General features: G+C 49.3%; 1 protein-coding gene across 5 annotated transcripts in view; it reads right to left on the reverse strand.

Annotated features, from left to right (window-relative positions):
* Window positions 1-4,624: 4,624 nt before the first annotated feature.
* The window catches only part of WDFY2 (WD repeat and FYVE domain containing 2), a 182,206-nt gene continuing 171,646 nt past the window's right edge, over window positions 4,625-15,184 (reverse strand). For 4 of the 5 annotated variants that reach the window (XR_014303185.1, XM_082700539.1, XM_082700538.1 and 1 more), the window contains 3 exons: window positions 14,681-14,811; window positions 12,112-12,220; window positions 4,625-11,118 (listed from right to left, as the gene is read on the reverse strand). Coding sequence is in view for 3 of the 5 variants with exons in the window: in XM_082700539.1 (XP_082556665.1) it covers window positions 11,089-11,118; window positions 12,112-12,220; window positions 14,681-14,811 (270 nt within the window). In the remaining 2 variants the exon portion in view is untranslated. Of the gene's footprint in view, window positions 11,119-12,111; window positions 12,221-14,649; window positions 14,812-15,184 lie in introns of all 5 variants that reach the window. The other variant, XR_014303186.1, reaches the window with a different exon arrangement.

Consider the following 15,184-nt stretch of genomic DNA (forward strand, 5'->3'; position numbering starts at 1 on the left):
AATGCTGTCATTCCACGTCCAAGAGGCATGAACAGGGGCCCAGGGAAGTCAACAGGAGAGCAATGGAAATCTGGGGACAGGGAAGTAATAATGCCTAAGGAGATAAGGATTATCTGGAAGCCTGGAAACAGCAGAGAAGGGGAGCAGAACTCTGTTAGGGATCTGCCCTTCCCAACTCTATGATGAGCTTTCAAACAGGACAGGCATCCTCCCCAAACAAGGCAACTAAACCCAGCTGCAGTCAGACCAGACACCCCATGCCCCCACCCCTGGATGTGCCAGCTGGATACAGTGCCTGTGTCCTCGCGGCCCCCGTGAGGGGGGGCACTGCTGTCACCCCATCTCCAGGCAGGGAACCAAGCCCAGAGGCTGCCCTGTCCCCATGGGCCCTCCCACAGCAATCTCTCCGACATCGCTGCCCCTTTTCTGAAAGCCAGTTTGTTAGAAGCCCAACATTTGGATAGATATCCTTGGAGTTCATCCTAAGAAATAATTAAAGATCTGGAAAACGAGGCTCTCGTCGCAGCACTAGTGGAGGAGAGGGAAGTAATAAATTATGGAACACCTGTACATGAAATCTGTTCAAACCTGAAAACTCTGCCGTAGATAAATGTCTGTGGGAGAGGAAAGCTGTCTGCTCTATATCATTAAATGAAGAGATCGGCTCCAAAACTATACACGCCTTGTGATCTGATCTTTGCTACACCCACAACCCCATAGAAAAGGGCGTGTTGGTGCTGTGGAGCGTCCCTCGGAGACCTGGCTTGGGAGACTTGGCACAGATTCACCCTCTGCGGCACGGATCCGAGAAGCTTTGCATATCCTGTTCTAAATGCAAGGGGGATGTTCTCAGGGAAGCACACACACCGGGAGAGGCTCAGGCCAGGCGTGCTGGGAGACTGGCTTCTCAGTTCTTCTCCCTGCCTAAGGGAGACTTGCTTGGCTCTGCCTGCCTGTGAGCGCCACCAAGCCATGGGAGAGCCCACAGGCTCTTTTTTCCTCCCAAGGGACATCATCCTGTCAACGCCAACATCAACCTGTGTGCTTATAAAATCTGTGCTAGGAAACCCACCACCTGGACCTGCAGTTTGCCATCTGTCGCCCACAGGTCACAGAGCACCGGCGGAGCTTCTGGGCGCAGGCGGCCTGTCTGTGGACTTGGAGGCCTGTGGGGAGCAGGGGGGCCGGGCAGGGTCCTGAGCACACGGATGCTTGTCCTCCATGAGTGGGACAACAGAAGGCTTCAAATGCCTTCTCTTTGCTCATCAGTATCTCCTCATTCTTCCATAATAAACAAGTAAGTATTGCTTCTGTGAAAAGAAGGAAGTTTTTCATTTAAAAAATACGGCCCCCAGATTATGTGATCCTTTCTCTCTCTGTAATCCTCTGGTCTCATTACAGCTCTCAAATGTTTACTCTGGTTTCGTTTCTTTCATTGGCTTCACAGGAGAACAAGATTTTGTTTCCCAGTGTGCTCACTGCAGAGACGCTGTGTTTCCCTGAGGTCTGGGGGAGAAGAGGGGTGTATCCTGTAGCCAGCCCTGGGGCCTGGGACGGGGGTGGGAGTTTGGGGGGGGGGGTGACACTAGGTGAGAAAACTCTGTATAGCCTGGGGCCGGGATGGCGTGGGAGGCAGAGCGGCTTGGCAGAGGAAGTCAAGCTCTTTCCCTTCTTCTTATAGTCCTCCCTGAAAAGAAGAAAACACTTCAGCAATCCAAGAAACCATCCACTGGGATCCTAAAAGAGGCTGGACTCATTTGAGCAAGATAGCTAACCCAGGAGGCGGGAGTCTGAGTGTTTAATCCTCCTAGGCCTCCAGTGGGGCCTTCCCAGCACTGGAGGGAGACCCTGTGTCCTTGCGCGCAGAGGGGCGAGGGGCTCCGAGGGGATCTTGCTCTCGGGCTGGGCTGGCACGGGTGCACATGTCCCAGGGCCCGGAGGACACAGGACCCAACACACTCCCGGCTTGGCTGAGCAGCACTTTCCACCCAGGCTGAGGGGCGACACCTCCAGGGCTTTGTAGGAAGAATTTCTGGAACCAAGCCGCTTGGCTAGGTGCTGTTTTGCAGGAGAAAGCGAGGTGTGTACGATCACACTCCTTTGTATTATTTATTAGAGGTACCGGTAGTAAAAAGAAGCGAAGCACACCCAACCTCTTCCCTTGAGAATGCTGGGTCTTCTCACAGCTGTGAGGCTGTCAGTAGGAGGGTTCCATGCCAGGTTCAAGGGCGGGTGTGCTTTGGGGCACGAGGGGTGGATAGCGTGCTGTGGCTGGCCTTGCTCCTGCCACCCTGCACACCTCAGCAGATTCTTTCAAGTCTTTCTCTAACTTGGGCTGGGGGGCCTCTCGAGGTGGACCCTCTCCTCCATGAAACTCAGGGTAGGGTGGGATTGTGCCCAGGCGTTGCTGGTCAGACGGTCCTTTGCCTGTTGGGGTGGGTTTTGTAAAGTGCCTCCCTGAATTTTATACCCCCAGTTTCTTCTCTTTCTGAACTCAGTGGGTCCCCGGAGAACAGAGGTCCTCCGGTTGTGATCCCTGTTCTCAGAGTCCTGGGCGAGGCCAGAATCCACAGGCCCTGGCTAAAGGTGACCCGCCCTGGGAGGTGAAAGGTCATTTGGGAAGTTGACTGAACCCCAGGGAATGGGATCTGTCCAAAGCAGCCCCGCAAAGCAAGTGAGCCATGACTCTGCTTTTCTATTTCTGGTGGCTGTTATCCGCTCAGGTTTTCTTCTCTAGCTGGGCAGAGTCCCGAGGGACAAGCTCTGGGAGAGGAGCCGCGCTGGGAGGAGAGGGCACCAGAGAACACTTGACCTCGGGTGGAAGCCAGGGTCTGCTCTCTGCATCTTCGGCCATTATGGAGAACCATTCTTGCTTGAGGCTCTGGTGACCTGGCGGCCCTGAGGATGGATGCCTCTCTCCCCTGGCTACCACCTGCCAGTTCCTGAGCACGTCGCACTCCCACCATCCACAGCATCCCCCCACCCCCACCCCGGCCACACCCGTCTGGAGACTCTCCCTCAGCCCCTGCGTCCTGTTTGAGTCAGTCAAACTCCGCTGGACTCTGTTCTCCCCTGCTCCGTCTCCCACTTGCAGCACATCAGGACCCTCATCCGTGTGGGCCCTTGAGGGCAGGGACAGCACCTGATGCTCGTGGGGGCCCCTGGAGGGTGTGAGTGACATGGGTGACCTGACTGACCTGAGGCCCTCACAGCGCAGGCCCTCACTGTTAGGTCAGAAACTGGTTCCACATACTTGCCTCTTGCTAGAACACCATCCTCACTAGCTGGAGAGGAGAAATTGATAGAAATTCCCAGAAGAGCTGGCTCAGAGGTCCAAGTAACACAGGCCAGACCCAGCTCGGGGGCAGAGAAGGTATGGACCAAGGGCCACTGAGCAGACGCCTCTTCTCCTTTCTCCTGCACGGGCCACTGTAGCTACGAGAACTTTGGTAGACTGGGAACTTCTATTTTAAAATAAATGTGCCCCGGGCCAGGAACAAGCCGGCCTTCAGCTTCTGTGACAGGTTTTTTTGTTTTGTTTTGCTTTCTCTTTTCCATCCTGTATGAAACTCTCCTTTATCTGAGAATGTGGTTTTCTTAAAAAATTCTGGGTTCAAGATCAACCTACACTGTAGGTTTGAGGGAAGCAGGGTGGGAGGAGAACATGTGCAAATGAGCTGTACACCTCTGTACTCCAAGACAGGGCCCCACACTGCCTCTGTCCTGTGTCCCGCGTGGCCCTAGGGACAGTGTGTATTTACATAAACAAATTCATCGGCTTAAGATTAGGAGTGGCTTTAATAATGCACCTGGCATGCTAGTGCTAGTTTGGAAAAACCTCTAAATTATACCGTTTTACCTCCTAATGACTGCAAAGTTGTAGCAAAATCAGCAAACAGACGTAGGAATATCTACCTCCACGCCTGGGGCTCAGAGCGAAACCACCCTCACTCGTCATCCACGGCGGAGAAAAACTCGGCAGGCGGTGCCTCAGAGTTGCTCAGGTCCAGGCTGTCAGCCAAGGAGCCCCAAGGAAGGGGTTTTTCTGGGTGCGTCTGCCTGGAAAGGCAGTGACTTTCGGCTACATTTGACTGTATCCCCCCCTTTTCGAAAGAAAGGGGGGCCTCTGGAGTGTGGGGTGTGGGAAGGTTGTGTAGGCACAATGGGGCTGGGAGGGAGAGGGGCCCCCAGTCCCATGGGCTGTGGTATGAAGGGCACCCCAGCTCCCCCACTCACTGTCTGTTCAGTGCTATGCAAGCAACTGTTTTCTTCTCACCTGTTTTCCTATCCATAAAATAGGCTTCCTGAGCTTTGAGAGAGGTTTCTCCCAGCTACATTTGCCCTGAAGTCCTTTCTCCTCAGTTGGAAAGTTTATTAACCACAGTTAGAGCACACTTAAGTGCAAGATCAAGGGAATGAAGAGGACCACAGGGCCACAGCCCATTTGCTGGGCACAAAGTGTTGCCAGACCATGGTTCTCCCTGGGCTCTACACCGTCAGGTGCAGGAGCGGCCTGGAGACTTGCCTTCTCTCGCCCGGGGAACACCAAGGCAGGACTGTTGTGGACTGTCTCCACAGGACTGTCTCAGCTTGATGACAACAATGATGGCACTAGAGCTGCACAAAGATTTCCACAGAGATTTATTTTAAACCATGGAGGCAACTTTGCATTGAGAGTCTTCTACATTGGTAATGGCCACAGGCATATTTCAGTTAGAGGGAACACAGTGAGAATGTGAGCAGAGTTTAAAAACATTCACAACATCAGCAGCATTGGAACGCAGAACTGGATACAGGCATCTTAACATTGTAAGCAGTCTTGCTCAGTCCACCTGCTCAGTCAGGAAGTCAATGTCAATATCTCCAGTGGCAGAGAGCATGGCGAGGCCGGAAGGGTTCTGCTGGAATTGCATTTGAGAAATCTGTTCCGGCTTTGGGCTCATGACATTCTCAACCTGACCCCTTGGGGAATCTCATTTCAAAAAGAAAGAAAAAGATATCCATGAAGTAACATGCCTGCTGCAGCCAGGTTCTACGGGGGCCCCAGACGGACGGCGTGCAGCATGGAAGAGTCCGTTGCCCTGGTTAGGAACGGCAGCAGGTAGGCAGGCACGAATGGAGGGCTAGCACCTTCCCCATTGTCCAGTTAATAACAGTTTTTGTACTTTTCAGATAAAGATTTTCTTTTGCGAAAAGACAGTACATGAAAAAAAAATCATTTAAAAAGCAAGGCAAATGGTGCCCAACACAAATAGATGAAGAGTACCACGGTTATCAGTGACACGAGTGTCTGGTCTGTACTCCATATGGGTGACTGCTACTGACCTAAGGCTGCCATCTATTCAAATGGGAGGGAGAAAAACATGCAAGCAAGTAAATGAAATAGGTTTTTCAGACCATTGTCCCTTTTTGTATTCGAGTTCACCCACTTCGGATTCCCAGAGAACCAGGAGAAAAAAATATCAAGGTCAGATTCTCAATCTAACCTTGAAACCAACCTGCGGTTCCCTGCCCCTTTCTCTCCCAAGAAAGTCAGCTACCGTTATTAAGTCGCCACGGTGAACATGTTGAGGTATCTTATATTTTAGTGAGGTGGTACCAAGACCAACTTCCACCTTCGCCATCTTTTCCAGACCTCTAGATGGAAAAAAGCAGAAAGCAATTTCCTTGATGAGAAAGAACACAAAGACCTCCCGATCCTATTCACCTGCCTATTGGCAGTTAAGTCAGCCACTAGTCCAACACTCAACATTCGTGGAATGACAGGATCGCAGGACTGGAGGGGTCCCAAGAACCACCGCCCAGTTCAGTCCCTCCTCCAGGCTTTAGCCGCCTTCCCGTGTCTCTGACGATGACTACCGACTGTCTGCTCCAACAGGAACAATGCTCCCCGGCGTGTGAAACACAAAGGAGGGATCCCACTCCGATCTTGGACAGATCATATTCTTGGAGACTGCTTTTGTGTGTTAGGTCTAAACAGGCTTCTCAGTGGAAAGGATCACGTTTAAAGGCAAAATTACAGACTAAAACCCCTGAGGGTTGGTATGTATGTAATTCTTGGTTATGAAATTGAGTTGAAGGTGAAAAATGAACACGGGTATTCCTGAATTATCAAGTTATGCACATAGGAGAGTTGGGCAGTCAAAGAAAAAGGCAAATGGAAGGAACGCCAAGAACCAGAAAGGGCCAGGCTTCGTGGAGGGATGCTGGGGCACCCCTGCTGGGCAGAGCCAGGTCTCGGAGGGGGCGCTGCCTGAGCCTCTTCTATGGCCTCTGGCCTGAGAAAAACGTCCCCTTGCATGTGGTGCGAGGCACTACGAAGGGGATGTAGCGTGTTTCCCACATGGTACTGAGAAGACCCACGGAGCCGCAAGAATGATTTCAGGCCAGCGGGGAAATGGAGGGCGGCCGCCTGCGTAAGTACCAATGGGCTTGGCTCTGTGTATTCCTGTGATGCTAAAGTTGTCTAGATCAGTCTCCTACTACCTGTCATGGCCATTCCTTTTTCAAAGGGGAGCAGCTGAGCCTGGCCCACCTGTGTCACGAGGAAATTCGCACGTAAACTCTTCCAGGCCAAGTTCACGCGTGTGGGGGCCTCCAGATCCACCTCACGGCCTCTGAGGCGGGGGCTGTGCCTCCAGGAAGTTCAAAACTTAGTTGCTGTGGGTCATGTTAAGGTAACCATCCACCACCCCTGGTCTTTCTAAAGGCAAACCACAATAAAAAACCTAGATACTAGCCTCAGTATGGAAAACCCAACTCTCAAACCCCGAGGGAATCCCTCGTGGTGCTCCGTGTGCTGCCTCCCTCCGAGGTCGTAGGGAACCCCGCACGGCAGCCCCCTGCCATAGTGACAAGAGCTCAGGCCCCAGGACTTCAGCCGAGTACTTGATACCCTCTGGCAACTCCAGCCACTTGTGGCCTCCGCATACCAGGCTGATGCCAGACCGTAGGCCTTTGTTTCTGTTTCGGCAGCCTGCAAGTCATTTCCTTAATGGACTCACTTTAATCGCACCTTTACCCCTCGGCTCAGAAGTCCTTTCTGCTGGAGGACGGGCACTGTGTGTAACCCTGGGGTGGGCCCCGCGCACACTTCTATCACTGAATGGACCATGGGACTGACATAACCCATCCACTACCCCGAGTGGCCTCTGCCCAGGCCAGGGAATGGGCCCCAGCTCCCACAGCCTAGTTTAGAGCCTGGCTTGTGGCAGACGGTCCACAAATGGCTGAAGTGGGCTACACTCCAGAAGATCATCTAGAGGATTCTGTGTTTAAAATGGACTTAATTTCTGTGTTTCCCAATCAACTTCATAGATGTCCACTGTCAGTTAAAATTTACCATTATTTTGAAGGACAGAAAAATACTGTATTGGCGAAGCGCTTTCTTTTACTTTAAAATACATATCTTAGTGAATGAGATATCACTTATATACAATTAAACTATCAAAAAGCAAAATCAAAGGAATCTTGTTTCATGACTATTTATGTCCAGTAACTTTGGTACAGAGTTTAGAGCGATCCCTTTACTTAAAAGTCAATGTCCAGGCTTTAAAAATTGATGGTTAAGCGAAAATAAATTATGCTTTTTAAAAAATGAATCTCAAACCATGAAAAGGTGATGTTCCCTAAGAAAAGCAAAGGCTGTAGACTCAGAGACTGGCTCAAGGCCGGCCTTCAGACAAACAGGGGAAGGTGAAATGTTAATGCCCTTAGATTTCCACCTGCATTGTTGGCGGGTGGTGGTAGGGGGTTTCCATGAGGAAGAGTCTAGGAAGGAGTTTACGCTGATCAGGAGCTGCAAGAATTGCATCATTGCATAGTACCCACCCCCTCAGAAACAGGGCTGGGGCCAAAGGAAGTGTCAGATTCCCCTGTAAGAGGATCAGGCCTGATTCCTGAGAACTACCTAGAGGACACTCGTCCTAGTCATGCCATTAGGAGTTAATGTCCAAAACAACGTGTTCCTGGAAAATTCTTTGAATCTTTTAGAGTCTCCTGTTGACCCCTCAGCTATATCTGACAGCCTGGGATGACCAAATGTTTTCTGCTTGGAACATTCTAGATCTCTGAAGATCCCTTCCAGTTTTGTGATTCTATGATTCCTTGAATAACTGAAACCATCAAATGAGAAAAACATCATTGACTGATCTCATATAAAAAGACATGCAATTCCAAGTCCTTAATTTAAAACCACCTTAGCTACTGCGGACACAAACCCAGGCTGTGAAAGTTTCCAGTAACATCATTTCTTTGGAGAAACCGAAAGCCTATGATCGGTTTTATCCTACGGAATGCAGAGCAAGTCTGCGCATGAGATGGGCAGCCCGGCCACTTTCCCAACATGGCCATGTTAGGCATTAACTTGCCAGAGCTGCTGAAGTAACAGAGCAAAAATATAGGTAAAGTGCAACTGCAAGAGGGCAAAACAAGAACTATGACCGTGAACCCAGCCAGGAGAAAAGCCAAGTGCTGGTGCCAGCTTTCACTCCCAACAAGTGAAGCCTCCACTCCATACGATGCGGGGAAGACATGCGACACCAGCACTTCTCTCTCTGTGAGTTACAAAAAATGGTGGCGACATTCCTCATAAAACTCAAGAATGCACAGTATCATAAACACACACACCACTGCTTTGCTAAGTACTTCTTAACAAAGTCAAGCACCCACACAGATAAGGAGAAAAGAGAAGGGCAGAGCAGGGGATACTATGATGTCTCTGTGGTTTTTGATCGTGACTCTCATCACTAATGAGGTGTCAAGTGGTTTCAGCCTCAGAGCAGCTCTGTGGGGGCAGGACTAGGGAGGGGGAGAGGGCTGTAGTAAAAGGCGGGGTCCAGCCCAGAGCAACCGTGGTGGACATGCGTGACCCAGCAGGGACAATCAGCTGCCCCAGTGGGGTGTGTGAGCTCCCCCAGAACTAAGTCAGATCCACATCAGGCTCGCTGGGCACTGCTCCACTGTCTCCCTGACGCCGTCTCCCTCTCTGTATACAGGCCACACTCCGAATTTCGGAAAGGGAAAACGGAGCAATTCATTTCCATTACTCGTTTCCCACACACGGTTCTCTGTTATGTACAACTTGGCACGTGGCTCCAAGTTCCACTAGTAAGCTATGAAATAGGTATTTCAGTATTTTAAATTTCATTCCCTTTTTAAAGCTCTCTCACAATCATGCAGACAAGACTCAGCTTAGTTCTAACAGCTTTGACTGATGGCAAGCAGGGGGGGTTGGTGACAGCGAAGTGATAAGTGGTAATGGCTTCCATGCGTGAGTAAGTACACGCGTGTATCCAACCTTAGACTGTGGTCACCTGAGCTGGTCTGATGGCTCAGGTGATACACAGGCTGCCCTGTACCAGGGCTACATGGGGCACACCCACTGTACTCCCCACGGCGTAGCAACAGAGCCATCTCTAGGAAGCCCCAGCCCAGGGAGCACACAGGTCAGAGGACAAAGTATGGTGGGCAGTACTTTTTCCGGTTGGAAAAAAAAGTAATTAATAATCATGAGGGGGTTAAAAAAAAGGTTTCCAAAAACAAAAAAGAGAGAAAGAAACCGGAAGCATTTCAACACCACTGCCGAAAATCTATCAAATCAGAAGTGAACAAGATAATGGGGACAGCGTGGATACCGAAGGGCAAGTAACTGGCCTGTTTCTCTGCAAGGCTTAATTGAACCTGGTGATCCTCAAGAGACGCGGGGGTCTCCTGACACCCCTTACAGGAGAGGGTGAATGAGGTGGGATGTGTAAAATGCACACAATGGGGCAGGCTCATGGCACACACCTGCTGCAAACAGGTGGAAGTAAGATTTCTAAAAAGGACTTCAATATTCTGAGTTGAGTCACTACGCACAAGAATATTTCACTTTATCAAGTTTGACTGGATTCCCTTAAAATCAGAATTCTTCGGGTTCATTTTCTAAAGCCCTCTTTTTTCTTTTCTTTCTTTTTAACACCCCCCCTCCCAGAACCCAGTACGAGCTGTAGGACTTGGTACCTTTTATGTCTCAGATCACAGAGTTTTAGGATGGAAGTGTGCAAAGTGTTCTGCTAAAATACGCAAAGATAAAAATCTTTAAATATCTAGTTTTTCAAGGGGAAGAAAATACAGATGGTGAGGAGTAGAGCAGGATATACTCTTGCAGGAAGGAGCACATTCAAATTCAGAGGTGATGTCACGTGGACAGACACATGTTAAAGACGCTTTTTTCTGAAGGACACGGAGTTTGCATTTTTTTGTTTTGTTGGGTTTGTTTTGAACACCGTGAGGAAGAGCTACGCAAGTCACATGAAAACATAAAAGGCTCAGAGGGCTCCAACGGAAGGAGAAATGATCCAGGCACTGCAAGTTGGAGCTCTGAGCTACAATCGTCTGCTTCTGTGAGGACAGGGGTCGGGAGCAGCTTTCTCACAGCAAAGACAGAAAACTGAGGCAGAAGCACAAGGTCGCGTCTACACAGCCTGAACAGGAACGAGTTAGACCTTCCAAACGGACTACTCTTTGGGTGATTCAAGAAGTCAGTCGGAAAACCCACACGAATGGTTTCCTGAATCTCTCAGCCGAAGAGGAGGTCTGTGAAAGCACAAACACTGAGAATCCAGAGTGTAAAGAGAAACACGAACACAGGCAGACATGAAGAGGGGAGGTGACCCAGAGAGAGGAAAAGGACGCCGAACACAGACTATGTGCCCAAGTGAAGGAAACATGGAAACAACTTTATAACGACCAAAAATACCCCTAACAGATGCCTCCCTCATCTCTCCAACACACGAAGCGACAATGAAAAGGAAGTGAGAAACACATACCAAGTAAAGACCCCACACAGAGTTTTCAGTATGCTCAGAACAATGCAGCACAGCCAGAGTGTATAAACCATTTGTTAAAAAAATATCTTCTTTTCTATTGTATGAACTGGTTGAAAGAGTCCCCTCGCCAGCGTCCACTCACTAGGTCCGATGCCAACTCAGCCCGGCTCGCGAGTTTCTCTCAGACTCTCACGTGTCTGCTGACAGCTCCAGTAATGATGCGGATTCCAACGACTGCTTCTTGAGTAAATACTATCTTTCTGATACTGGAGTGTCATCAAGATACAACTGGGGTCATATCCCATAACTGTGGAGAGGAAAAGAAAACACAGGAGGAACTGAAATTCCCTTGTGTTGAGGATTAGCAGGCCTTATATTGAATACAAGGGAGCTTTTAATTAGCCAAGCAACTAAGTACTACACTAACGTGATTTCTAAATCTATAAAATGGTATTTTGCCATGAAAATGTTTAACGTAGACTTGAAAACCATGGCCGTGGGGAATTTACATCCAGTGAGCGCAGAATCTGACAGATCAGATTCCCGTCTGGGATAAGACAATGAGCATCTATCAGGCCCCTGTGGGCCCCAGGGACGTGCTGCATCCCTTCCAGACCTTCTCTTGTCCAGTCTTCCAAACAGTCTTCCAAGATGTCCCATTTTCAAAAATCAAGGACCCAAGATTCCCAGAGTTTATTTTTAAAACTTGCTGAAAGTCAAGGTCCCCAGTGGCTTTGAAAGGGGTTATTTTAACCACCACAACCTGCTGGTGCCTCCAATAAGGGACCAGAGTGAGCCAAGCCCGTGGCACAGCTGTGGCCCCTCCTGTCCGGGGCCTCTGCTGGGGTACCACATCCATCCAGCACGGTCCTCAGACAGACCCTGGAGGACTGCTTCTGGATTAATTGATCTCATGGGGGAAAGATCTTGTTTATTATTTGCTGGCTTATTCGAGTCCTTCCTTTCACTCAAGGCTCAGCTCAAACCCCACTTCCTTCCTGAAGCCATCTCTAAGCAGCCCCATCTCCCTCTACCGAGGTTGCTGAACATGTGACCTATTAGTACCCATCAAAAGGACAGAGTACGTCCCCAGTAGACAATGTGCTCCCTGCAGCCAAGAGCCATGTCTGATCTTGGTGTGTGAGGCCAGGGCCCTGACATAGGGCCTTGCACGTAGTGGGGCCTCAAAAGTGCTCACTGCTCACAGTGACCTCATGAGCAGACCTCACCCAGTCCTGGGCTCCTGGATATTGACATAGGGCCAAAGAAGGAAAGCTTCTGAAAGAAGATGGCGCCCTACCTTAATAACCTTGTCAGTTCCAGAAGTCAGTAACCATCCTCTGGTGGCATCAAAATGCACATGCACGATGTTATGTTTGCTGTCGTGGAAGGTCGCCGTGGGTGCGCGTCTGGAAGGAGCAAAGCGAGTTTCCAAGAGTGAAGAGTGGTGATACATGAATGAAGGAAAGCTGCAGACCAATGACTAAGACAGGTGCCTCACTTCAAAACTGCTCCTCACATCTACCTTTGGTCCCTGGGAACCTGTTAATTTCTTTTTTTTTTTTTTAAGGTTTATTTATTTGAGAGAGAGAGAGAGAGAGAGAATACAAACAGGAGGGGCAGAGGGTGAGGGAGAGAGATTTTCAAGCAGGCTCAGGGCTCAATCCCCAACCATCAGATCACGGCCTGAGCCAAAAACACGAGTCGGACACTTAACCAACTGAGCTACCCAGGCACCTTTTTTTTCCTTAAATATTTCTATATTTTAAAATTATATATATATATATATATATATTTATTTATTTATTCATCTATTTGACACAGCAAGACAGAGAGAGGCAGAGGGAGAAGCAGGGTCCCCGCGGAGCAGGGAGCCCAATGTGGGACTTGATATCTGAACCCTGGGATTACAACCTGAGCTGAAGGCAGAAGCTTAATGGACCCAGCAATCCAGGCACCTTTTTTTTTTTTTTTTTTGGGGTCAGAGAGAGAGCGAGCGAGAGCGAGCACAGGCAGACAGAGTGGAAGGCAGAGTCAGAGGGAGAAGCAGGCTCCCTGCGGAGCAAGGAGTCCGATGTGGGACTCGATCCCAGGACGCTGGGATCATGACCTGAGCCGAAGGCAGCTGCTTAACCAACTGAGCCACCCAGGCGTCCCTCCAGGCACCTTTTTAAAAGAGGATAGGACTCTTATCTTCTCCAAAATGGGAATGAGATGATGACATTTCCCAGTCTTATGGATTACTTGTTGCTCTGATAGAGCCTATGAAAAATCTCTACCCATGCCTTTGACAAATCTTAAAACAAACACCTCAGTGCTTTTGCTACGTCTGATCTCAGAAGTACCTGCTGGTATAAAGTCCACCTGTATCTATTTAAAAAAAAAAAAAAAAAAAAAAAAAAAGGAAGCACCACACCTGTTAAAAAGCCGAGGATACTATTACTATTCTAATCGAAGGGCTATCCATTCTTTCTCCTCCGTTTCCTGGTGTTACTGCAGGTTTAGTTTCTCTATGGTCTTCTAACACTTGAACAAGTAAAACAATCTATAAACAAACATTGTTATTTGTTTTGTATCTTTTAACCTATGCATTGCTTAATAAGAAAGCTTAATAAGAAGTCGACTGCCTAGGTGGTCTAGAAGCAATGCAGAAGAGGCAGAAGAAGAGTGACATGGGAAGGGAGATAGAGACATGGGGAAGGAGATGGCTGGTCTGTCACCAGGCTTCATGGATCGCACTCCTCAGCAGTGGGCTCTCTGAAGACAGTTTTACCTGTAGCTACGTCTGCAGAACAGACCTCCAGCATCACTTTAAAATATTTAAATGATCACTTTAAAATATTTAGAATTTACAATTTAGGTTTAATGTGTAGCTGCTTAGGCTCTCTGGGTCTGTGTGTCTCTAAGGTCTCTTGAAGCTCCCCAATTTAATGAAAAGATCGTTCTTATTAATTTCATCACGTATGATGAGTGGAAAATAATCAATGAACATAAATGCTTACTGATGCAAGGGCATCTTAATTTACATTTGATATGGATAAAGAAGAATGAAAAAAACACACACACCAGGGTTATCCATAAGAGAGTGCTTTGATGTATTAACTGCCATGACTTTCCTTAAATGCTGACTTCCTCTGGTGCACTTGAAATATGTTTCTATTTATATGCTGTTTCAAGACACCCATCTAGTACTTGAAATGATTCTACTGTATACCAGGTAGGGGAATAGGTGGTGGAGAATCAGGCAGACGATTTCCTAGGAAATCCCTCTGTCATTCATTAAAAGGGGGACATGTCGCAGAGGATTCTACTTACCTCTGGGCAGTCTGGAATGAGCGGCATTGAAGAGATAACACAAATGTGCCCTGCCACCCACACCCCCCCCCAAAAGCACAGTGACATGCAGTAACCTAAGGTCCTAGGTTATCGGGCAAGACCATCAAGCATTTTCCCTGTGGTTACGTAAAGTGGCTTAGCTCTTCCTAAGAAAATGTGGACTCTGGAGCCAGTGGGCTGATTCAGCTCCTGTAAAAATACCAGCTTGGGCTAGAAAGTAAAGCCTGGGTGCCTGCAATCCGGAGCAACCCTCAAGGAAATAAAGGGATAGCAGGGTTGGTTGGAAGAACACCTGCTGGCAGGGCACCTGCCCCTGGGGCGGGGAAGAGCACAGAAGACATGAATTCTTGATGTGGACTCTCTATCCCTATCTAAAGAGAGAACACGGGTCTCTTGGCAAAAAGGAGGGCTCTGCCCATCGGCCATGGTCTGTGCGTGAAACCAGCAGGAACTAGAGGCTCGTGGTCACGGCTGCAGGGCCGGATCACCTTCTCTCCCTCACCCTGCTAAGCCTGCGGACCGCTGGAACTCACTCTTCGTCGGTGATGGCCTCATGGCAGCTGTCACAGACTCTCACTTCAAACTCGAAGCCCATCAGAGGGATGGAGGAGCGCTTGGAGCTGCACTTGCCGCAGACGGCCTTCCCACACTTGCGGCAGTGGTGCTGGAGGGAGAGAGAGCACAGGCTCGCCAGGGATCCCGCCACCTGGCCCCACCTCATCGGTCCGGGCACAGCCGTCCGTATTTTGGTGAGGATGCTGAACAAGAGTACCAAAGAAACGGAAGGAACACACCAGCTCTGTTCTCTTTTTGGGCTCTTTATTCAAATGGAGAATGGCTGGATCCACATCTGCTTGCATCACCACACCCAACTCCTACCCCTACCTCCCAACCCTGGTCCCGCTCTGCCCATTCTAGGTCCTTCCCAGCTCTGGTCAGTATGAACTCCAGAGGACCACCCAGTGGCCAGGTTATCTCAGACCTGGGTACAGAGGGGGTGCCACCTGCAGAGACCATGCTGCTGGGTGAAGGACAGC

Source organism: Mustela nivalis, assembly GCF_964662115.1.
Source record: "Mustela nivalis genome assembly, chromosome: 15".
NCBI lineage: Eukaryota > Metazoa > Chordata > Mammalia > Carnivora > Mustelidae > Mustela > Mustela nivalis.